The 26,615-nt window shown below is 39.9% G+C and overlaps 1 protein-coding gene across 1 annotated transcript in view; it reads left to right on the forward strand.

Annotated features, from left to right (window-relative positions):
• Nucleotides 1-225: 225 nt before the first annotated feature.
• The window catches only part of LOC308246805 (sorting nexin-15-like), a gene marked incomplete at both ends in the record, with an annotated part of 52,407 nt that continues 26,017 nt past the window's right edge, over nucleotides 226-26,615 (forward strand). The window contains 1 exon segment of the mRNA XM_080665155.1: nucleotides 226-414. Within this exon segment, the coding sequence (XP_080521281.1) occupies nucleotides 226-414 (189 nt within the window).

Below are 26,615 nucleotides of genomic sequence, written 5' to 3' on the forward strand. Positions count from 1 at the left end.
CTTGTACATGCACGCACGGAAAACCGTTGCTCAAGGGAAAAGCGATTCGGACCCAGGCTGGAGGGCTGCAGGGCTAGAGGCCCCAGATGCTGCGCCACGTGCAAAGGCCAGGGACTCCATACCAGGGCGAGGCTGAGCGGCCTGAAGCTGGGCTGCCGCTTGTGGGGGCCAACGCTGCTGCTGGCCCGCGCCTAGAGCAGAGCCCTTTCTTCCTAAGCAGCGAACATGGTGGAGCACTCCGAGGCTTCAGGACTGCAGTGCACACACTGGGGCCTGGCCAAGGCAAGCGTGGTTGCCCGCCCGCTCCCCCGGCTTCCCGCCCTCTCCCCCGGCTCCCCCACCACCTCAGGCCACCAGCCCTCTCGCCTGCCCCCTTCTCCTTGCCAGGTGGCCCCTCACTTACCAGCAGCCAGGGTGAGCGTTCGGGGTCAGGCAGGTCCCCGAACAGGTCCATAGCGGGGGGGGGGGGGGGGGGGGGGGGGAGGGGGGGAGGGAGGCTGGTCAGCGGAGCGGCTTCTTTCCCCAGGGACCCGCAGGCCAGCTTGGCCACTTCCTCTGGGACTCCAGCGGCTTCTCCTTGACTGGCTTTGTGAGGAAGGACTTCCAGATGGTTGTCTGGAACCCTAATTAGCATACTACCCTTTTATTAGTATAGAACCGTGGTTGGCAAACTGCAGCTCGCGAGCCACATGAGGCTCTTTGGCCCCTTGAGTGTGGCTCTTCCACAAAATACCACAGCCTGGGTGAGTCTATTTTGAAGAAGTGGTGTTAGAAGAAGTTTAAGTTTAAAAAATTTGGCTCTCAAAAGAAATTTCAATCGTTGTACTGTTGATATTTGGCTCTGTCGATTAATGAGTTTGCCGACCACTGGTATAGAAGATTGTTGAATTTATCTGTCTTTGCCCTCTCTTCTCCCTCCTTCACATCCCATTTAATCAATAGTATTATTTTTCTTTATATTTACCTTTGTATTGTTAATGTGCTTATATCTCTACAACTAGATTTGTGGGCTATCACCTATGGGGAAATCAGGGAGATTATTCTTCTGAATAATCCACCATTATCATTTGTGCTATTTCTATACTTGCTGGATTTATAGCACCTACATTGTATTCAGTCACCCTAGTGTTTTGTGTTAGATTTGCAGTGAAATATGTTTGGACCATTAGCTGAGGTTTCCTTTAGAGACTTCTTGTCTGGCTGAAGTTTACCATCAAGTTTATCTCTTTTCTGAAGAAGACCTAGTGCAAGCGACATTCCATGAGGTCTTACATGTTCAAACTCTTTGGTCGTAGCTTCTATTATGTAAACATTAATTGACTTGATATAAAATGCTTGGCTCACACATCCTTTCCTTGAGTATATCATAAGTGTTCTCTTCTGTTTCGATTGCTTATTCTTAAGTGGAGGGGAGAGAGTCTGATCTATGTTGCCTACTGGTTCATCACAAGCTCTATATAGCAAATTTTAGTTTAATAAATTTTATCTTCAAAATAACGAACTGTTTCTGATAGAAGAAAAATCACAAAGAAATGCCTCTAACAAGACAATTTCCCTTAAGCCTGTACTCAGAGGAATGGCTTCACAGCATGCTAACAAAAACCATGTATTAGAAGCATTCCCAGAATGTTAGCTAAAATTATAATTGACTTTCCTCTATTTATATATTTGCATGAAATAGTGTTGTCAAAAGAAACTATTGTAAAATTTGACCATAATGTGAAAATTCTGGCTGTATTATCACTTGAAATATGTCTTTAAATGAAATACACTTCTAACAAATATTCCCTCTCTAGCAAACAAGTTAAATTGTCATTGTGGCATCATACATTCCAGTAAAAAATTAAAGGTTTCTGTTAGGAACATCTGTTCATGTTGATAAATTGACAGACCAATTGACATCTGCCCAAGAATTTTGAACAACTCAAGGGAAAAATTAGGAAACTACTGGCCAAAATGCACAAATTATCATTACAAACAACTATATTATTGAGAAGGTAGAGCATTTTTTAATCTGATTTTTCATATACACCAAGATGCAAAAACTACTCTTAGAGTAATACTATGACTTACTTTCTTGTCACCCTTCCTTTACATGACATTCCTATAATTCAGCCCATACACAATCACAGGAGTTATATTCCTCAGATGTTATTTTGCATATCAATGCTTGACTCAGAAACCACTTATTGAATAAAAGTCAGACTGCTCAGTATTTAACACTCTACTCAGGATGATACCAATCTATTCCTCCAGTTGTATCTCTCCTTTTTCTCTTACAGTAGAAGGACCTCTTCTAAAGGTCTAATCATTGCTCATGGAACATATAACACAGTTCTGTCTTTGCTTTTATTCTTTCTTGTTTCCTATCTCTAATTTACTCTTCAGAATTTTGTGCCATTTCCTTCCCCTTCTTTCTGTGAATGTCCATCATTGAAATGAGCAGCCAGTACAAATCTCACAACTTCCATGAAATTGTGTCTGTTTAGATACAATTCCTTGAAATTCTGTAAGGACTGTTGAAATAACAAATAGACTCTAGATTTGGTAGAGAATTACTAAAAGTAGGGGATATTTAATGCTAAAGTTTTGACTTATGTGTTGTTGTTTTTAAATTTCACAGGAAAATAAACTATGGGAATTTTACAAGTAGTAAAATTTCCAAGGTTTTACACTTTTATTTAACATCATTTAATTAAATAATAGCCAAATAGGGCTTATTTTAAGAACCAAAGAACTTATATGCATATAGGCATAACCCCGGGACACAGATAATAATGTGAAGGCCTGGGATAGGAGGGTGAGGAGGAGGATGCAGGGTGTAGGGGGTCAATGGAGAGAAAAAGGGGACATATGTAATACTGTCAACATTAAAGATTTAATGAATAAATAAATAAGTAAATAAATATACATACCCTATCTAATAAAAGAGTAATGTGCAAATTGATTGTACCTCTGTTACACCCACAAGCCACGCCCAACAGCCAATCAGGAGCGAGTATGCAAATTAACCCAACCAAGATGGCTGTGGCCACCGAGAAAGCAGGAGGCTTGGGTTTCCATGGCAATGGAGGAAGCCAAGCTTTCCACCCGCCCTGGCCGGCCCAGGCCTCTGCTTAAGGCTACAAAGTTTCAATTATAGAAGATGAATAAATCCCAACAAAAATGGCTGCAGCCACGGAGCAAGCAGGAGGCTTGGCTCCGCTCAAGGCTACAAAGTTTCAATTATAGAAGATAAATAAATCCCAGATACCAGGGCCTCCACTTGGGTTGCCGGGAGGCATGGCCAGCCTGCAAACCACCACAGACCCCTCGCCCAAGCCGCCCCATGACCCAAGGGAACCGCCATCCTGATCTGGGACACCCTTCAGGGCAAACCAGCTGGCCCCCACCCGTGCACCAGGCCTCTATCCTATCTAATAAAAGAGTAATATGCAGATTGACCCATCACTCCAACACACAAGATGGCTGCCCCAATGTGGTCAAAGATCCTGCCCCCATGTGGACACAAGATCGCCACCACAAGATGGCCAACAGGGGAGGGCAGTTTGGAGGGACCAGGCCTGCAAGGGAGGGCAGTTGTGGGCAATCAGGCCAACAGGTGAGGGCAGTTGGGAGGGACCAGGCCTGCAAAAGAGGGCAGTTGGGGGTGATCAAGCCTGCAGGGCAGGGCAGTTAGGGGGGACCCAGGCCTGCAGGGTGAGCAGTTGGGGGGGACCAGGCCTGCAGGGGAGGGCAGTTAGGGGCAAGCACACTGGCAGGGGAGCAGTTAGGCAACAATCAAGCTGGCAGGGGAGTGGTTAGGGGGTGATCAGGCTGGCAGGCAGAAGCGGTTAGGGGCAATCAGGAAGGCAGGCAGGCGAGCAGTTGGGAGCCAGCAGTCCTGGATTGTGAGAGGGATTCTGACTGCTCATTTAGGCCTGATCCCACCAGGATTGGGCCTAAATGGGCAGTTGGACATCCCTTGAGGGGTCCCAGATTGGAGAGGGTGCAGGCTGGGCTGAGGGATACCCTCCCCTTCCCAGTGCACAAATTTCGTGCACCAGGCCTCTAGTATATATATAAAATGGATTTCTTAATTTAAACATTCTTTGGTTCTTTTAAAAAATTATCTTTATTGTTGACAGTATTACATATGTCTCCCTTTTTCCCCTATTGGCCCCCTACACCCCGCCCTCGCCCCTCACCCCAGGCCTTTACCATCCTATTGTCTGTGTCCATTCCTTATGCATATAAGCAGACAGGGTCTTTGGTTGATTACCTCACCACCCACCCACCCTTTTAATCTTCACCTGAGGATATTTTTTCTACTGATTTTTAGAGAGAGTGAAAGGGAGGGAAAAGAGAGAGAGTAAGAGAGAAAGACAGAGAAACATTGATGTGTGAGAGACACATCAACTGGTTGCCTCCCGCATGTGCCCCAACTGGGGCAGAGATCTAACCTGCAACAGAGGTACATGCCCTTGACTGAGCTACTATAACCACTGAGCAAGTCTGTCCAGGGCCATTATTATATTTTAACATTTCAATAGATCAAAAGGTCATTTAGTTATGTCTAGACATACTAAAACAGTTTATAAACCTACACTTCTGATACTAGCTTTTCCTAAATTAGAAATAGAAGGGCACTTTATTAGCATTTATCTTAAAGCAGCTGTAGATAAATGTCACCAAAGTTATTGATAATTTCCTGAAGGTGTTTCTGTTGAATTAGGGACAAGATAAGAATGCTGTTCACAAGTTTTAAAAACATTTTTTTCAGAAGCCCTAGACAATAACTTTAAAAGAATAAAACTAAGAAATTAATGTGTTCTAAAGGAGATGATAAACATAACTGTTTGCAAGTAATAGAATTTTCTGCCCAGAATCCTAAGAATATTACTAAAAATATAATACATATTAAAATGGATAAGCAAAATATAATAGCTCTCCATTGTATTAGTGAAAAAAATAGTTGCAAAATATAGGTTAAAATTATAATATAATAACAATTTAAAACAATTGAAATATAAGTCAATAAGAAAAGAGTATAATAGAAAAGAGTATAATGGCATGAGAAAATATTCATTCAAAGAATAAAGTGTCAGCTTAATCAAAGAAATATCATTGTTTTGTTTAAGTAATTATACCTAGTGTGGAAATAAACAGAGATCACCCAATGAAAAAAGCATCCAATGAGAACAGCAAAGGCTGTTTACAGTATTCAGAGCTTCCTGTAACAAGAAAATCAGCTACCATCACTTGATTAGTACAAGTTAATGATATTGGGTCATGTCCAAAAAATATAATTCAATTGGGCCATTCATGAAGATGATAGTTTTGATATAGAAAGATGATCAAGTGAAAATAGAATTATTACAGCTTGATTCTATTTTTTCTAACAGGCATATATGTATATACGTGTGTAGAAAAAAATCTAAAAGGCTATCTATACCAAAATATTACCAGTTGTTATCTCTGAATGATAGAATTACAAAGTGATTTGTTTTGTGTTTTCTAGTAAACTATGAGTATCTTATGAAGAAAATATATTACTTTCATAATAATAGAAACACTTGTAAAACTTGTTAATAAAAGGTATGGTTTTTGGTCTGGGCAGAGCAACCTGGTAGAACTTAAATCAAGGAGGCTTTTTTATCTATACCTGGAGTAGGATTGTGGGATTTTGTTTTGCCTTCTTTATATTACCTATACACACAGGGCAGTATTTTTCAGTAAATGCTCCTTCAATCTGGCTGCTAGATGTAATTTGAAATCCAATAAAGTATCCTATCTAATAAAGAGGGAGTATGCTAATTGACCATTACACCCTCACAAGAAGATGGCGCCCACAGCCAATAAAGAAGGAATATGCTAATTGATTGCCTCACCCTCACAAGATGGTGGTGCCCACAGCCACAAGATGGCAGCGCCCAGTCCCCTCAGCCCTGCCTCATCCAGCCAGAGTCCCCCAGTCCCCTCAGCCCCACCTCACCCGGTCCCTGCGGCATCTAGCCTCATCTAGCCTCAGTCCCCAAGTTCCCTCAGCCTCACCTCATCCAGCTGGAGTCCCCCAGTCCCCTCAGCTCCGCAGGGGAAGGCAGTTGGCGGTGATCAGGCCAGCAGGGGAGTGCAATTGGAGGCGATAAGGCTGACAGGGGAGGGCAGTTGGGGAAGATCATGCTGGCAGGGGAGCAGTTAGGTGTCAATCAGGCTGGCAGGGGAGCAGTTAAGGGGCTATCAGGCTGGCAGGAAGAGTGGTTAGGGGCAGTCAGGCAGGTAGGCAGGCGAGTGGTTAGGAGCCAGCAGTCCTGGATTGTGAGAGGGATGTCCAACAACCAGTTCGAGCCTAAACTGGCAGTCGGTCATCCCCTGAGGGGTCTCAGATTGAAGAGGGTGCAGGCTGGGCTGAGGGGCAACCCCCCCTTCCTGTGCATGAATTCTGTGCAGCAGGCCTCTAGTGAATATATAAACAAATAAATGAAGTCAGCAACTATCACTTGAATTTGGCTGAGACCCAAAGGCAGGCAGGGAAACTGGAAAGCTTTATAGTGGAAAGTAATGGAGGGCTTCAGGCATTCCCTGTTGGAGACTGTTGGCATGAGGAAATTGCAGGCAGACTAACTAGAAGTGGAGTTTCCTATCCCATTGGTTAGGGGTGCATATTTGGCTTTCTCTAGTTCAGGGGTCCTCAAACTTTTTAAGCAGGGGGCCAGTTCACTGTCCCTCAGACCGTTGGAGGGCCAGAGTATAGTTTAAAAAAAAACTATGAACAAATTCCTATGCGTACTGCGGGCCAGGGAAGAGTCGGCTGCTAAGCAGGACAGGCAGCGGCACCCGGCGGGCCGGAGAAATGTCCTCGGCAGGCCACATGTGGCCCGCGGGCCATAGTTTGAGGACCCCTGCTCTAGTTGATTCTGCATTGACATCAGGAACAAAAATTAGGAAAGCTCTCATCTATATTAAGTCCTAAACATTTGGGTCCAATTGTTACAAGGTTATTGTTTGGTTTCCTAGGCTGTTTTTCAGACATAGACGTCCGACTTTCTACATGTCTTATTTACAAAGAGTAGGGTGGCTTCCTGGGATAATTCCTGGGGATTATGCATCAGAGGTCAATTTTTATATGTGGCCTGTTCATTGTCTGATTATATATCCAGTCTGTCACCAGTACCACAATATTTGACTAGGAATAGAACACTCATATCAGCAGGCATGAAAATCAATAAGGAAGGAAACTGGATATGTACATTGAAAGCCTCAAACCCATGCATACTTTTTGAAATGGTAATTCCATGTCAAAGTTATGCTACAGAAATTATTTATGATGCACATACAGGCACACTTACTGTAGCACTGTTTAAAGTAACTAAAATTAAGAGGAGAAAGCTAATGACCAATAATGAAGAAAGGAGGAGGATGGGTTGAATAAATTAATAATTAATAACAAAAATAGTATTCATTTACTATTATTATGTAAAATTATTTATTAACAAGAAAAAATCAATCTAAAAAATTTTTAAGTATGTCTTTATTGATATTAGAGAGAGAGAAAGGGAGAGGGAGAGAGAGTGAAAAAAACATCTGTGTGAGAGAGAAGCATCGATTGGCTGCATCCCATATGTACCCTGAATCCATATTGAATCTGCAACCTGGTTATGTTCCCTGATCCAGGAATCAAACCAGCAATATTTGGGTTCATGGGATGACAACCAACTGTGCCACACTAGCCAGGGCAAAATGTAAAATTTATAAGCAGGCTAAAAAGCAAACTACAAAATTTCATCCTATGTAATAAGAGAGGAATATGCTAATTATCCGTTATGCCCTGAGGTGTAATGACCAACTATGTAACGAGACCGGATCATGGATCTGCAGGAGGGTGGGGCAGCAAACTACAAGTGGGCGGGGAGAGCTACAGGAGGGGACAGGGCAGCAAGCTATGAGGGGAGGAGGTACAGGAGGGCAGCAGCGACCTACTGGCGCATGGATTCCTGTGCAGGGCTACTAGTTATAGATAAAAGATATAGAGACAGAGATTGAGAGAGAGATAGTGAAGGGAGGGAGGGATAGAGAGAGGAAGAAAAGGAAAAGTGAAAGAAGGAAGGAAGGGTCAAGATTATGCTATATTCTAGAGAGATAGTAATAATTGTGCATTTTAATAGCTAAAGTAGTTTTACTATTAACTAGGCACTCTTCTAAGCATTTTACTTATATTAATTCATTTAATGTTATCACATTATAAAGAAAATTTTTATTTTATAGATGAGGAATCTTAGGCTTAAAAAGATTTTTTTCCTAAAGATTTTTAATTGGTTTTTAGAGAGAGGAATGGAGAGGGAGAGAGAGTGACATATCCATGTAAGAGTGTAACATTAATCAGCTGTCTCCTGTATGCCCCCTACCAGGGATGGAGCCCTCAACCCTGGAATGTGCCTGACTGGGAATAGAACCAGCAACCTTTCAGTGCACAGGAGGACACCAGGCGACGGAGCCTCATCAACCAGAGTAGGCCTAGAAAGATTGTAAAACTTGCCAAAATTAAGGAACAAGTAAATAGTGCACTTGACATTTAATTTTTTGTTATTTGACTCTATCCTAGCATGTAATTTTTTTCTTTATGCTTTTCCATGTCAACCAAGTGTTTTGCAGCTATATTTTAGTTTCACTCTTCTTTAGAGGATATTTTTTGACTGAACATAAAGCCTTTTCTCATTTCAAATATATTGTGCTAATTAATACTCCTTAACTGTCTATCCTATCTAATAAAGAGGGAATGTGCTAATTGACCATCACTCCATCACAAAGATGGCTGCACCCACAGCTGAGGCCAAGTTCCCATAAGGAGCCTTAATGAGCAATCAGCAGGGACCTGAGGCTATGCCCTCCCCCGCCCCCATGGAGTTTAAAAGGGGACCTCAGGCCGTGTCCCCCACCCCAGCACTGGGCCAGGGGACCTGAGGCTGTGCCCCCCTGCCTGGCTGGGCTTGACAGGGGACCTCAAGGTGCATCCCAGTGCTGGGTTGGGGGAAATCAGGCTAAACCCCCACCCAGCAGGGCTTGATGGGGTACCTGAGGCTGCGCCCACCTCCCAGTGCTGAGCTGGGGGACCTGAGGCTGCACCCCCCCACCTGGCGGGGCTTAACGGGGGACCTCAGGCCATGCCCCCCACCCAGCAGGGCTTCACAGGGCATCACAGGCCATGTCCCCCACCTGGTGGGGCTTGATGGAGGACCTCAAGGCATGCCCCCTGGTCTGGGCTGGGGGACCTCAAGCCACGCCCCCCGTCCTGGTTCCAGGCCAGGGGACCTGAGGCTATGAACCCTGACCAGCAGGGTTTGACAAGGGTGGGACTGGCCGGGTCTGGATCTAGCCCAACGTGGGGGGGGGGGGGCAGGCCGGGTCTGGGTCTCATGTGATTTTGAGGTGCATGTGGGTAGGCGGGGACTTGACTCTGGGTCCTGTGGTGTGCCCCAGACTCTGACAAGAGGAAGGTTTTCATATACATTTTACTAATTTTCTTTCATCTCTGACACTTCTATTATAGAGAAAGGGCAAATAGCAATATTGAATTATTTCCTCTAACTAATCCTCTTTTAATGTGCATGAATTTTGTGCACTGGGTCACTAGTTTATGATAAATAGGGATCTTTCTAGAAATATATTTTTTAATGTTGCTATATAGTGATTTTAGTATAAATAATAGCAATATAAATTAAATAACATATAGAAATTACATTTAATAATTGTACATACATTTAAAATTAAAGGACATTTTCCTGAAACATATCAGTACTAAAATTGTAATAAATGACAAATAATGATTAAATAATAAATGAATAAGTGGAGGTATCTATTAATCAATAATAGTTAACTAATAAACTGATCTTATGGGAGGCTTGTAACATTAACATAGTAAGATATTTATATTTATAGTTTCTGGTGACATTTTAAAGTATAAACTATTATAAAATACAATGGTTTATACTTATTAAAATTTTAAAAAAGAAAAGCACATTAGCCACTTGTCCTTGACTTATACATTTTCACAAGTAAATAGGACAACTGGGATATGACTAGCAATGTTTCCTTTTTATTATATTTTTCTCAGTTTTGTCATAAATATCAATAGCATTCTAGAGAAATATTACTGCATGCTCTAGGGATCATAAAAAGGTTAGAAAATAATAGCACATGATAAAATAATTATTCTCCAAAATGATAGCATTTTAAGAAGAGGGAAAATATGCATTCTCAAATACACATACATTTAAGTTTTTTAATATAAATAGTTTAGGTTAGCTTACTAATTTTAAGATGATATGAATGTTTTTATGAACTGATAAAATTTCTGTAATGAAAACATTTTTATTTTTTCTTACATTACCTAAAGAACCTTACGAGGGTAAAATATTTAATTATGTGTTTATACCAGATAAATTATTTAACATAAAAACATAATAATAATCTAAAACAAAATTGAAAGAGTTCTAGCAGAAAATAATGTAAAGAAATAGCCAACTTACAAAATACTCTGACCCTTAGCTTCAATCTCATTCAGGTGAAAGGAAACCCCATCTTGCACTTTTTAGTGGACAATTCACAACGCAGAGTACTAACCACTATACGATCACGGCGAGCTACTGGGGACCTGTTTAGTGGACAATTCAGAAGATCACATGGTCTCAGAAAATTGGGAAAGCAAGTAATACAATAGTTTTTAAACTTTTGAACAAAAGTGAAATAACATTTTATTTGAGATATCTTACTAAAGTTGTTCAGCTCTATTAATACATTTATTTTTTCTAATTTAATAAAAACCTACATATATCTCACATACGCAATGCATATGACCTACTAAAAATTCATGGCTCACAATTTGAAAATTGTTGCTCAAATGAAATTATATACCCCCACTGCTATTTCCAGCATCCTACCTGCAGTGGTCTCTTGACATCTAATGACGGTGTGCTTCCTGCACTTCTGTCGGGTTAAGGGATATTTGTGGAGGTTCAATCACCTGAGATATATCATATAACTAACATACTTGACTTCCTTCCTACTGCCCAGTTTCTCAGAATTTTATGTTTAATTTTTTCTCAGCAGACCAGGGAAAGCACCTTTCCCTTTCCTCCTGCTTCCCATAAAACCACCCTTGGCCACAGTTTACAGAACATGTAACAGACTCTCATCTTGGGGTTTGGCTTTCATAAAACTATGAAACATGCCAAATTCCTGAATTTGAGCAATTCAGTCATTTAAATTTTCTATGACTTAGTCTCCATTTTTTAAATGAAGTTCATGAATTCTTTAATAATCCAATTTATAAAGTTTGACTAATTCATTCATTCTAAATAGCTGAAGACCCTATACATAGACATATAAAAGAATATATGAATATATATTTTATTTATTAATATATTGAATAATGAATAAATAGCAGCTAACAATACTCACAAATTATAGAATCAGCCATATATTTATGAAATCTTGTTACTATTCATGTAACGTTGAGACACTTACTCAAGAACTTTGGTGCTTTTTTTTGTATATGTAAGTTGGGAAAGTATACCTAAACTAAGTGGGTAGTGATTTAGAAGATTAAGTAGTATATTATATATGATTCCTACTATAGTATTTGTGAACTACATGAATGATAACCACCTCCAGCTCATCATCCTATCATCAGTATTCTTATCATAATCCTAAACATTTCTACCTATTTATATAATCAACATGCATTTTTTTCTAACCAGGAGTAATTAAGTTATAGTGAATAGAATTATATACAAAAGGAAAATCTACAATCATAAGGCAAAATATTAATCTATCCAGGAAAAATAGACTATATTTCAGAATGCCTAAACAACACACTAATGCTTAAATCAATTAAACATTAAAGAATTCACTTTTAGGATCTCACCTCTCTAAAGATCTGGCCAGAAGCCTGAGTCTCCATTTTCTGAATTGTGTTTAAAGGAACTCTAGTCACATAAGATGCTCCTAGAGAAAAAAGAGCAAGATTTCCTGATAAAATAAGGTGGGAAACACTATATCATATCTCATTTGGACAGTAACAAAGCATAGTAGCCCATTAACACCTCTGAGAAATTATTCAGTAAAATTGTATTTATCCCTATACCATTAAAAAAAACCCATCTGACTTTGAAAATCTTTTTAAATTATAATTTTTTAAATCCTCACCCTAGGATATATTTGTGATTTTTAAAATTGATTTTAGGGAGAGAGGTAGGGAGAGAAAGAAATATTGATGTGAGAGAAAAACATCGATTGGTTGGATACATATCTCAACTGGGAATCGAACCGACAAACTTCTGGTGTACGGGGATGATGCTCCAACCAACTGAGCCACTTGATCAAGGCTTTAGTTATAACTTTTGACTCCTTTAGAACTAGTATTATGTAAGATTCCCCATACATTATTAGTAAAATAAATTAGACCATCTATAAAAGAAATATCAAGTCACTAAAGAAGTTTTACAAATTTAAGTAATATCTGTGTACATTTGTTATATGTGTATACCTATTTTAAACTTACAAAATAAGTTATTTAAGAGATTATATCACTGATGATTTTACTTTTTAAATAAAGTATTTTTATTTTAAAAGTACTTAAAAAGTAATCTAGATTTTCTATATTGAATAAACCTTTCTAAAATAAATAATCAAGAAAATTAGCTGATAACTATGAACTTGTTGTAATTTATTTGGATATTACAAATTAAAATCTAATCTTAGAAGAATCTATAGGCAGCAAAATCTCAGACATATGTTGAAGCAATATCTTTACCGATACAGCTCCTAAGACAATGGAAACTAAGGAGAAAATAAACAAATGGGACTGCATCAAAATTAAAAGGTTCTGCACAGCAAAGGAAACCATCAACAAAACAACAAGAAAGGCCACTGCATGGGAGAACATATTTCCCAATGTTATATCCGATAAGGGTTTAATCTCCAAAACTTATAGGAAACACGTACATCTTAACAAAAGGAAGATAAACAATCCACTTAAAAAATGGGCAAAGGACCTAAATAGACACTTTTGAAAGAGGACATACAGAAGGCCAAGGGACATATGAAAACATGCTCAAAATCAGTAATTATCCGAGAGATGCAAATCGAAATGACAATGCAGAACCATCTCACACCTGTCGGAATGGCTACTATCAACACATCAACAAATGACAAGTGCTGGCGAGGATGTGGAGAAAAATGAACCCTCTTGCACTGCTGGTGGGAATGCAGACTGGTGCAGCTACTGTGGAAAACAGTCTGGAGTTTCCTCAAAAAAATAAAAAAAATGAACTGCCATTTGACCCAGCGATCCCACTTCTAGGAATATATCCCAAGAAACTAGAAACACCAATCAGAAAGGATATATGCACCTCTATGTTCATAGCAGCACAATTCACCATAGCTAAGATTTGGAAACAGCCTAAGTGCCCATCAGCAGATGAGTGGATTAGAAAACTGTGGTACATCTACACAATGGAATACTATGCTGCCGTAAAAAAAGGAATTCTTGTCATTTGCAACAGCATGAATGGAACTGGAGAGCATTATGCTAAGTGAAATAAGCCAGTCAGTGAAAGAAAACTATCACATGATCTCACTCTTTTGTGGAATATAATGAACAACATAAATTGATCAACAAAAAATAGAACCAGTGACATAGAACAGTGGTCGGCAAACCACTAATGAATTTGCCGACCACTGCCTTAGGGAAAAACACTTAAAAAACATTTTAATAATGTACTAATGTCTTTAACTTGAAGTCAAAACTTCTGGGTAAGGGTAATGCCTTAGAGCAGTGGTCGGCAAACTCATTAGTCAACAGAGGGTAAAACCGCTGATCGGGAGCAGCATGTGGCTTGCAAGCCACAGTTTGCCGACCACTGACATAGAAACATAGAACAGATTGTCAATCCTATGAGGGAAGGCAGGGAGTGGGGGGTAAGAGATCAACCATAGGACTTGTATGCATGCATATGAGCATAACCAATGGACACACACAGTAGGGGGGTGAGGGCACGTGCTGGGGGGGTGGAGCAGCCGGGAAGAGGTCAATGGAAGAAAAAGGAGACTCATGTAATACTTTAAACAATAAAGAATTTAAATTTTTAAAAAATATAATCTTAGTAAGTATTGTACATTCATAGTATGAGGGTGGTTAGATAAAGTGAATTTTATGAATGAGTAATAATTATATAAATATTTAGTATCTGTATAATTTAAAATGTATGATTCCATGACCCATATAAAAGATTAGTAATTTTCTAACGATCCCCACATTCTGGACAATATACAATTTTGGGTTGTTTTTCTTTTTTTTTTTTTTAGTTTGTTTTTTAAATATATTTTTATTGAAATTTAAAGAGAGGAAGGGAGAGTGATAGAGAAATAGAAACATCAATGAGAGAGAAACAACATTGATAGGCTGCCTCCTACATGCCCCCCACTGGGGACTGAGTCCACAACCCAAACATGTGCCCTGACTCAGAATCAAACCTTGACCTTTTGGTTCCTGGGTCAATGCTCAGCCACTGCGGCACACAGGCCGGGCTGGACAATATAAAATTTAAAACAAATTTAAAGTATTAATCCATGTGTTTTAGATAGTTACAATTTATAACACTGCATTAATTACATAGAATAAAGTTGCCAACTTAAGTATGACACAACCATGAGATTCACATGAAAATAAAGCACAATTTATGCTAATAATTACAGAAATTTAAGCACATATTTTTTTTGTGTGTGTGAAAAAAACAGTCATTCACTTTTATATTATCTGAGATTGAACTCATTAAAAACCCATTTCATCCAATTTTACTTTAATTAGCTTTGTGTTAATATTTATCTTTAGTAAAAAATTAAATAAAACTGGTTATTTTATCCCTGGAAAAGAAAATTTACAGCAACTCTGTGGTGCTTCAACATACAAATAACAAAATATTAAGTATAATAAAAAAAGATTTCAATGTAATCTGGCTTTTCATATAGCTCAGTAAATCAAATGATACGGACTATGTTGCCAGTCATTGATAGGAATTCACTGCCATTCATAGTAAACACTAGAGGCCTGGTGCACGAATTCGTGCATGGGGGTATGTGTCCCTCAGCCCAGCCTGCACCCTCTCCAATCAGGGACCCCTCGAGGGATGTCCGACTGCCTGTTTTGGCCCCATCCCACTGGGCCTCACAATCCAGGACTGCTGGCTCCCAACTGCTCGCCTGCATACCTTCCTGATTGCTCCTAACCGCTTCTGCCTGCCAGCCTGATCACCCCCTAACAGCCCTCCCATGCCAGCCTGGTCACCCCCAACTGCTCTCCCCTGCCATCTTGGTCACCCCTAACTGCCCTTCCCCTGCAGGCTTGATCGCCCCCAACTGCCCTCCCTTGCAGGCCTGGTTCCTCCCAACTGCCCTCCCCTGCTGGCCTGATCGCCCACAACTGCCCTCTCTTTAAGGCCTGGTCCCTCCCAACTGCCCTCCCCTGCTGGCCATCTTGTGGTGGCCATCTTGTGTCCACATGGGGCCAGGATCTTTGACCACATGGGGGCAGCCATCTTGTGTGCTGGAGTGATGGTCAATCTGCATATTACTCTTTTATTAGATAGGATAGAGGCCTGGTGCATGGGTGGGGGCCAGCTGGTTTGCCCTAAAGGGTGTCCCGGATCAGGGTGGGGGTTCCCTTGGGGTGTGGGGCGGCCTGGGCAAGGGGCCTGTGGTGGTTTGCAGGCCGGCCACGCCCCTGGCGACCCAAGCTGAGGCCCTGGTATCTGGGGTTTATTTATCTTCTACAATTGAAACTTTGTAGCCTGGAGAGGAGCCAAGCCTTCTGCTTGCTCCTAGGCGGCAGCCTTTTTGGGGGGATTTATGTATCTTCTGTAATTGAAACTTTGTAGCCTTAAGCGAGGCCTGGGCCAGCCAGGGTGTGTGGAAAGCTTGGCTTCCTCCATCACCAGGGGCAACCCTAGCCTCCTGCTCTTTCCAGCTCCATGGCTGCCGCCATTTCTGTTTGGGTTTATGTATCTTCTATCATTGAAACTTTGTAGCCTTGAGTGGAGGCCTAGGCCGGCAAGGGCAGGCGGAAAGCTTGGCTTCCTCCATTGCCAGGGAAACCCATGCCTCCCTCCTGCTCTCTGTGGCCGTAGCCATCTTGGTTGGGTTTATTTGCATATTCGCTCCTGATTGGCTAGTGGGCGTGGCTGGTGGGCATGGCTTGTGGGTGTAGAGGAGTGGGGGTTAATTTGCATATTACTCTTTTATTAGATAGGATTATTTATGGAGTGCTCAAAATGTTGCTGTTTCCAGATGTATATAGACAATAGCAATGTTTGTATTTATTTTCCTATAATCTTTCACATCTTGTTTTTTTTTAAAACATATATGTAATCACTCTAGGAAGGACATGAGATTTTTCACAGAGATTCAATTCACACACGCAATATTTAGAGAAAAATTCAATTCTTCTACCTGGCCAGTGTGGTGCAGTGGTTGAGCATCAACCTATGATCTAAGAGATTACCGGTTCCATTCCTAGCCAGGGCACATGCCCAAGTTGCAGGAGACAGACGATTGATGTGATGTTTCTATCTCTCTGTCCCTCTCCCTTCCTCTCTCTCTGAAAATCAGTAAAAACATATTAAAAAATACAATTCTTCCAAACAGGCATAGCATATATCTTACATATTTTAGATTATCAAGAACTTGCACTGAAATTCTTCATCAGTGAGTACTTCTTAGCTCAGCAGTCTGTTATCTCTTTTCATCACCGCCTTGAAACTGAAGGGAAAAGTGTCACTCTGCTCCTCTGATAATTTCTAGAATTTCCATTAATGGGCAAGATATCTGAGAACATTGTCTTCCACTTCTTCATTATTAAGGGTAAGTGAGTTAGTGTGTGTGAGTGTGAGTGTGTGTGTGTGTGTGTGTGTGTGTGTGTGTGTTGCCTTAACAGAAAGAGTTAGGAGGCATAATTTCCACAACACAAGAATTAAAATCAGTCTTCTCTGTGAAGTACTTGAACCTTGGACTTAAGCATGAATCAACATTGATAAAAAGTAATTGAAATCCAAAGAGTGAAGAAATTTTGCAAGACCACTTCCCTGCTCTAAATAAGTTTAAGTTCCACTGCCAAAAGAATCTACTCCAGGGCGTGGTGCCAATACACAAATGAAACAAATGAAGAGATGTCAGAAACAACAAACTTTCACAAGAGTAAAGCTGAGAAAATTTTAATTTACAGGAAAAATGAAAAGATGGTTTCTAAGACAAACAAAAACACAAGCCTGTGAGATTTAGTGCTAATTTTTATAAGATTTTATAGTATATTAGAGGCCTAATCCTAGTAGGATTGGGCCTAAACGGGTAGTCGGACATCCCTCTCAAAATCCAGGACTGCTGGCTCCCAACTGCTCGCCTGCCTGCCTTCCTGATTGCCCCTAACCACTTCTGCCTGCCAGCCTGATCACCCCCTAACCCAGTGGTCAGCAAACTCATTAGTCAACAGAGTGGCAAACCGTGGCTCGCGAGCCGCAGTTTGCTGACCACTGCCCTAACCACTCCTCTGCCAGCCTGATTGATGCCTAACTGCTCCCCTGCCAGCCTGTTTGCCCCTAACTACCCTTCCCTGCAGGCCTGGTCACCCCTAACTGCCCTCCCCTGCAGGCCTGGTCACCCCCAACTGCTCTCCCCTGCAGGCCTAGGTCCCCCCCAACTGCACTTCCCTGCAGGCCCAGTCGCCCCCAACTTCCCTCCTCTGCTGGCCTGGTCACCCCTAACTGCCCTCCCCTGCAGGCCTGGTCCCTCCCACCTGCCCTCCTCTGCAGGCCTGATCGCCCACAACTGCCCTCCCTTGCAGACCTGGTCCCTCCCAACTGCCCTCCCCTGCTGGCCATCTTGTGGTGGCCATCTTGTGTCCACATGGGGGCAGTCAACTTTGACCACATGGGGCAGCCATCTTGTGTTGGAGTAATGGTCAATTTGCATATTATTCTTTTATTAGATGGGATTAGATAGGATAGAGGCCTGGTGCACAGGTGTTGGCCGGCTGGTTTGCCCTGAAGGGTGTCCCGGATCAGGATCAGGGTGGGGGTTCCCTTGGTGTATGGGGTGGCCTGGGCAAGGGGCCTGTGGTGGTTTGCAGGCTGGCCACGCCCCCGGCGACCCAAGTGGAGGCCTTGGTATCTGGGATTTATTTATCTTCTATAATTGAAACTTTGTAGCCTTAAGCAGAGGCCAAGGCAGGCCAGGGCTGCCGAAACTTGGTTTCCCCATTACAGGGGCAACTCAAGCCTCCTGCTCTCTCCGTGGCCGCAGCCATCTTGGTTGGGTTAATTTGCATACTCACCCCTGATTGGCTGGTGGGCATGGCTTGTGGGTATAGTGGAGGTACGGTCAATTTGCATATTACTCTTTTATTAGATAGGATTTATTATTGTGGTAAGAACACTTAACATGTTTTACCCTCTTAACAAAATTTTAAGTGCACAAAACAGTATCATTAACCAGACAGTGTTGCCCAGCAGAACCTTTTTGTCTTGTATAAATGAAACTAAGCTATTAAAATGAATTAGTAAAATGATAGGTTGTGAGCACTTTGAAAGCAGTAGAATTTATGAAGACCAAAATCATCTTCATTAAGAACATGTAACTTCAGAAGAGGCCTATTAACACCCCCCCCAACCCCACCCTCAGGTTTCTAGATAAATGGATCAAAGGACTGTAGTAAAAACAGTTTCTCTGAATTTTAGCAAAGGATTTCATATGATTCTTTAAATAAGGGTGAAGATTTGGTTGAATGCTTCTTTCAAATAAGTGGATTAACAGCTTGATTTTCTTGGAAAAGAGGCATCTTTGGGCACTATGTTAGGGCCCAGTTTTAGCCCTTTCTTGCTTTCTTGATTCATTATCAAACAAACATGTATCATATGACTGCTGTATGCCAAGAAATTTGCTAATCGCTTAGAAAATGGGGAATTACCATGAACTGAGGGAGACTCACAGCATAATCAGAAAATTAGTGTTGGGAATGACTACAGATGAAAGTGGGGAGATTCAAGGAATGATCTACAGAATGTCAGCTTCTGAACTGAGTTGTTGAATGAAAGCAAAGTTAGATTACTGGTGCCAAAACCGGTTTGGCTCAGTGGATAGAGCGTCAGCCTGCAGACTGAAAGGTCCCAGGTTCGATTCCGGTCAAGGGCATGTACCTTGGTTGTGGGCACGTCCCCAGTAGGGGCTGTGCAGGAGGCAGCTGATTGATGTTTCTCTCTCATCGATGTTTCTAACTCTCTATCCCTCTCCCTTCCTCTCTGTAAAAAATCAATAAAATATATTTAAAAAAAAAAAAAAGTTAGATTACTGGGAAACTAAGAAGGGTGCCATGGAGAGAGAAGTTAGCCAGTACAAATAAAGCAGGACAGGGGGTATACGGTTCACTCAGGAAATTGCAAAGAAGACATAAAGCAAGAGCGAGAGTGGTAAAGAAAGTGAGCCTAGTATCAAAATAAGAATCCAGAAGGAAAATGTGCAACATAAAGCATGCTAAGAAGTTTACCCTTCATCTTGAAAGCTAGAGGGAAATATTAAAAGATGGTAAAGATGGTATCTGTTAGTTTGAAAGATTAATTGGATGGATGGACGCTCGAAGATGGGATGCTGGAAACACAGTACTTACTGCAGCCATGGAGATAGGAAAAGACTTTGAGGATGGAGGGATGGAGACATGTTTTGAAAAGACAGGTTGATGATTCCTTCACCAAGTATTTATGGAACATTTGCTATGTGTCCTGGGCTAGGTGTTGGGGCTACAGTGCTGAATATCACTGTGTCAGTGTTTCCATTCTTGCTCTCCCATGGGGCAACACTGCCAGGTGCCAGGTACTGTGCTGAAGGCATATAGCACATTATTTATTTTTATTTAATCCTCATACTAACTGTGAGGCAGATATTTTAATTCCCAGACACCAAGATGAGTTAAAAGAGGCTCAGCAAGTTAGAAGAGATTTGTTCAAGATCACTAAGAATTATAGAGAGGAGGTACATGTGGCTCCAGGATTCCATATTTTCCTTCAGATTAGTTTAAAAGATGCCAACACAAAGGTTTTAACAAGCCAGTTTCAGCCAGTGAAAGAGAATTCATTCCAGTTCCATGGAGGGATAACAAATTAGTTCAAAAGGAGAAGCAGAGAAGATAGGAAATGAATGGGAGGTAGTCCAGAGATTAGTCATGGCAAGAAATTGTTACCACCCCTAGGGCTGGGGGCACTAGGAAGAGAGGAAGGACCCTAGTGCTGGGGGCACTAGGAAGAGAGGAAGGATAGCTGACTCAGGGCTATCTCACTGATATCTGGAACCACAAAGGAGTTACAGCCATTTTTAAAGACGAAGGAGTAGGTATTTCTCTCTTGGCTTCTCCCCTTCTAACTTCCCTCCAGTCTTTGCCCCACCCCCAACCAGTGACTCCTGGTGGCTGATCCCAGCCAGAAGCAGAAGCGAGGAAAAGGAGTGTGCAGGATTGCCCTTACACCCGCCTCTTCATGGAGCGTGGCCTTTATCCAGAGATGTTGGAGAATGCATTAGTCATTTTCTTAAAATAATGAGCAGTAGGTTAAGATTAGTGTTTTAGAGAGATCACACTCCAGTTGCAGTGTGGGTAAAGGAATTGAACAAAGCAAGACTGAAGCCAGGGCGGCCAGCTGGAAGACGTCTGTGATAGTTCAGAAAAGAGAGCGGGCTCCCTTGCTATGGGAGACCACAAACCCAGGAGGGAACAGTGCACAGTTGAAGAGTAGGTTGAAAAAAGAAGGTCGTGGGTTTGCAAAGTAACTGAATTTAAGGTGCTCTGCAGGGCAAGAGTCTATAGTTTCATATAGTCAGAAGGGAACGTTTATATTTTAAAGTCTTTGCTTAAGATAAATAGTACTTGAAGTCATGGGTGTGGTTGAGACAATTTAGAGTGAAAAAAGAAATATAATGTCAAGATGTCCCCAGAATTATATCATCAATTCTAACTAGTGTAAGGAAAATGAAGTAATAAACCTCTCCATAATATTTTGTAGAAGTACAGCTTGTGTGGATCAATGGGCAGAGAGCAATGGAGCTGAGCTAAGTGGTCTGTGAAGGGTCCTCTTTTGTCCATTTAGTGCCACTAATGGGCAGTGAACTAAGTAAAAGCAGGAAGCCCAGAGAAAGTGGATAACATCTTAACCTTTTTAAACAGAGACCGGGTAGTTCCCAAATATGAAGAGTGTGTGACATATCTACCCTAAAAGAAATAGATTCCTTTCTGAAACTTCATATTTGAACATGATTCAACAGATTTATATTTCTGTAGTTAAACTAGATAATGTCTGTACTTTGTCCTATAGATAATAACATGTTCTATAGATTTGGAGAAATTTTAATTCATATTTTGATAGAATCTGCTAATATAAATCAGGAATTTTATCTATCAAAGAGATTATTATATGTAAAACAGGTGTTAATATATGTGCATATTAATATATGCCATTAAAGAAGTTTGCCTAGAATAATAACAGGTACTGATTTGAAATGCCCTACAATAATCTGAGGCAGATATACTGGTATGCAAAAAGATATAAAGAAATTACTTCTCATTTCAAAACATTTTATATATCATATATAAGTAACACCTGAAAATTACTGGGGGGAAAATGTAGAAGGCTATATATTTATAACCATAATAGTGAAAACCAGAAATTTATCTATCTGATTACTTGATGAATCACAGAACATTAAAAAAAATAACTGGGAAATCATCAGCCAAAGACAACACCCTTCCCATCAGAGCAGTTTTAAAATGCACTAATATGCAAGTTATTTATATACACTACCCACACATATATTTTAGGAACTACTCAATATCTTCAAAGCAATCACAAAATCAGTCTTTAGCTTAATCCTCATCAGCATTTTAATGATTTCAAAATACAGCCACATTATCGAGCTTGAGGTTGCATATTGCTACATTGCTAGTTTCATAGGATTGTGGTTTTCTATCTTGGTAGCAATGAATTCTAGTAAACAGAGCCATGAACAGCATTTTTATAGGGTCAAATGTAGCTGTGGCACTAGAAGCGTGGTGCTAAGTAAAATTGGAAGGCTACTGTGCTACACTCAACTATTTCTTAAGGTATTAAAATCAGGTCTTCCCAGGGATGTTGGAATGTTTTCATGATCTTTTCTCCCTTTGACAGTTCTAGCTTTTATGTGGCAATTTGGAAAAAAAAGTGGTTACCAAAGCTTTCAAAAGTTTCATGTTCTCATTAAAATATGAGATTTATAAAAGAATACAGCAATCTAAATTAAAGTAATTAAAACTAGGTGTTGAGTAAAATACTCATGATCAAATTTAGAAATATCTATAATTATGATTTAATATGCATAATATATAAAGCATCTTTAATTAATAAAATTCCACAAAACTGGTATTCCCTAGTTCTTCAAGAATGTGTCAAAGATGAGTTTTGTCTTAATAAAATGCAATACCAATAAAATATTACACTGTAAAACCATCCTTTAGCTCAGGAAATTGTCTTTTACTCACCTAGGCATCTTTTAGGTTATAAAATATGCTGTAAGTTTTTTACACATATATGATTTCCATCTATGAGCATAAAAACATGAAAAACCTGCCCTGGCTGGTGTGCTCAGGGGTTAGGCAGGAGTGGGCAAACTTTTTGACTCGAGGGCCACAATGGGTTTTCTTAAACTGGACCGGAGGGCCGGAACAAAAGCATGGATGGAGTGTTTGTGTGAACTAATATAAATTCAAAGTAAAGAAGCGGAGGGGAGAGCAAGAGAACCGGATAGAACAGCCGGATCCGGCCTGCGGGCCGTAGTTTGCCCAAGGCTGGGTTAGAGGGTTGGCCCATATACCAAAGAGTCAAGGGATTGATCCCCAACCCCAGTTGAGTTGAGTGTTGGAGGCAACCTATAAATGTGTCTCTCTCATATTGATGTCTCTTTCTCTCTCTCTCCATCCCTTCCACTACTCGCTCTGGAAAACAATGGGAAAAATATCCTTGAGTGAGGATTAGCAACAACAACAACAACAAAATGAAAAACCTGTGTTAACTTAAATTTTCTATTTTGACTCTTAACTTTGAGCATGTAAAAAGGACATTCTTCTTGAAATAATAGAGTACATAATTATATCCTAAATATCTTACACTGGCAATTAGGCTTTAACATAATTTGGAAAAATATCTTGGGTTATTATTTTAGTTTGCTTAACAAACTTGTTTTAATAAGTAAAATGTGTTTATTTGAATGCAAATTAGAAGAAAAACCTGAGTCAAATTTCATATACATGATTTCATAGCTACTATTACTTGGGATGAGGATAAAGTTAAAATGTAAGTTCTAGAAACCGAGTTGACAAAATAATCTTCATTAAGTCACAGCAAAAGTGGCACATTGATATGATAAAAATATTGAAGGTGATATGTGAACAATTGCCTCTACATTATTATGAAAGAAACTGAGGTTCAGAGAGATTAAATGTTTCACACAATATGACAAAACTCTTAAGTACAAAACAAGACAGAATGCCTGCCTCCTAGGATAAGTACCTTGAACTATGGGAGGACAAACCAACTCCACACTACTATCTCCCTTCATAATTATACTGATTGGAATAGAATGGAGTGTACAAGTTATATATAGTCATATAATTAAATTTTAAAGAAAATTTTAGACATTGTTTACAGCATTCAACTCAAAACAAGCAAAATTACTCATAGAATTATAGAAACAGACCCTTGCACTCTCTAGAAACAAAAGCAGTGTGTTGTCTTAACCTACGTACTTTTTAGTTATGAGAATAGGTGCTCATTTTTTAGTAAATTTTGTAAATTTGTTCTTGCATTAATTTTCTTACTAAATTAAACTTTTAAAAAAGCATTTGTTTAGAATCTGACTTTCCAGCCCAGCCAGTGTGGCTCAGTGGTTGAGCATCGACCTATGAACCAGGAGGTCACATGCCCGGGTTGCGGGTTCGGTGCCCAGTGTGGGGCATGCAAGAGCCAACCGATCAATGATTCTCTCTCATCATTGATGTTTGTACCTCTCTTCCCCCCTCTCCATTTCTCTCTGAAATCAATAAAAAGATATTTAATAAATAAATAAATAAATAAAATCTGACCTTCCATCTTTTTGCTTCTTTTGTTCTATACCTTTCTGTGCCACTCAAAACATAAATATTTCAAAAAATGGTCAACCTGAATATAATTTAGATACAGTTTCCTTTAAAAGCATTAATTAAGCATAATGATTTTGGTTCTGCTTACATTATTGATGCGTACGCATTCTGAGACAAATGCAAGACTAAAAATTCAATGGGTGGCTGATAGCATTTGTCCTGCATTTTCTATAAAACTTTTCCCCATGGATCCTAGAGAAATTCTTTATAAAATAACTTTAATTTTAAAGTATTTTATTTTTGTATTCTCTTCTGCAGGATTTACAGTAAGTTATGCTTTCATTACAGTGTCTCTCAGGATATAAAGTCCACAAAAGTCTAAAGTTTTTATGGATGTTTTATGTGTCTATCTATGAAATCTGTTCTAAGATCTGTTCCCTAAGTCTGATCTCTCTTTGTCAGGACAAAATATTTTTTTATTTGATTAAGTTATATTTTTTTGTGTCAGGTATATAAAGAAACTCTGCAACCTATTTGCCAATTCTCCAAATATTCCAAATCCAATTTTATAAATTGTTTATTATGCAATTTCAACTATTTCCCCCACCTACTTCAGTATTATAATAATCTTATGTCTTACACACCCATAGCAATGAGAAAGGATAAGAGACATGGGATAACATTTTCATCATATTATTTGATTACTGATTAACATAGCATTTAACTCAACTTTCCAAAATTAAAAGGGAGGATTTCAATATAAGATTTCTATATATGGGCTATCCACAGTCTCTTTCAGGAGGCAAATTAAAATGTCAACTAATTAAAAACACCAGATACTACCCCATACCTTTTAGAATGGCTCTAAAACTAGAGTGTCCATACCAAATGCTGGCAAAGATGCAGAGAGAAGACTCATACATCATGGATGGGAATACAAAGTGGTATAGCCACTTGGATCAATAGTTTTTCAGTCCCTTGTGAAGTTAAACAAACACTTACCGTATGACTTAGAAATTCCATTCCTACACGTTTGCCTACATGAGAAGAAACACTCATTTCTTCACACAAAAACACTATGTGAATGTTCATGGCATAGTACCTCAACTGAGGAATGGAAAAACATATGGATACTCAGTAAGGGAACACTACTCAGCAATAACAAGGAAGACATTAACACTATGCCCACAATGTGGATGAATATCGCATATACCATGTTAAGTGAAAGAGCCATCCTCAAATGGCTCTATACTATATGGTTAGCGTGTATGACATTCTAGAAAAGGTAAACGGTAAGGATGGAAACCAGATCAGTGATTGCCATGGGCTGGGGATGGAGAGCCAGGCTGTATACAAAGGCAGAGGGAAATTTGGGGACACCAAACTGTTCTATATGATGATCATGGTGCTGGGTACTTGAAAGGATGTTTGTCAAAACTTACATAACTGTACACTAAAATAAAGGTGAATTTTACCATATGTAAATTATAACTTAATAAAAATATGGAAAATTTTATCTTTAGAAGTCTTGGAATTGGTGTAGTGGAGTAAGCATAATTGAAATAAGCTCCTGTTTGGACACAGATCAGCTCTTTGATAGCAGCATGGCCCCAGCCAGTTACTTAAACTATTTGGGTCAACTTTCTTTTATATATGGATAGATTTTAATATTTTTTATAAGTTAATCACAAAGGCTTATTATGAAGATAAAAATGACATCACAGATGTGAAAATATTTACAATGAAGTGAGTACTCAATGAATCAGATTTCCTAAAATAATATTAGGATGAAGAATCTCTACCATTGTCTAGATCCAAAAAATACAAAGAACTACAGTGTTTAAACAAAAATGACGGTCTCATAATACATGGCAAATATAAAAAATGTTTTGGTGAAATCACCTACATTTTATTTAATGGTACCTAATATGTGGACACTGAGTAGAACCAGAAAAGCATGTGAGAAGTGACAGTGTGTTTTAGGCTTAGACTAAAACTTACAGGATTTTATTACAGAAAGGAGTTATGCTTTCTGTGTCCACAGAATCTGACGCATAACGTTTTAGAATATTCATCATATTTTTCAGAAAGAAATGTCTGTATTCTTAGCTGCCACATGGAAATCTAAGTGATTTGTTATTAAGTAAATGAACTGGGCATTAATTTAAATTTTTAATTGCACTATGCCGTGACCTTTAAATCTCCCTCTTTCCATCAATGTCTGCATTTGTGAAGCCATTGATTTCATCCTGCCATGCTTAAAGGAAAGCAAAGCAGCCCTGGAGTTCATGATTCTGAACTTGACACAATAAACTTTCTGTGTTTCCTTGTAGCAAGTTGCAGCTACTGGGAAGCAGGAGAGTACATTTCACAGCACACCATGTGGGCTTCCACTGGTTTATAAATAGCATGTGAACCTGGCATTGAATTCAATACCCAG

The sequence above is a fragment of the Plecotus auritus genome, assembly GCF_963455305.1.
Source record: "Plecotus auritus genome assembly, chromosome: 4".
NCBI lineage: Eukaryota > Metazoa > Chordata > Mammalia > Chiroptera > Vespertilionidae > Plecotus > Plecotus auritus.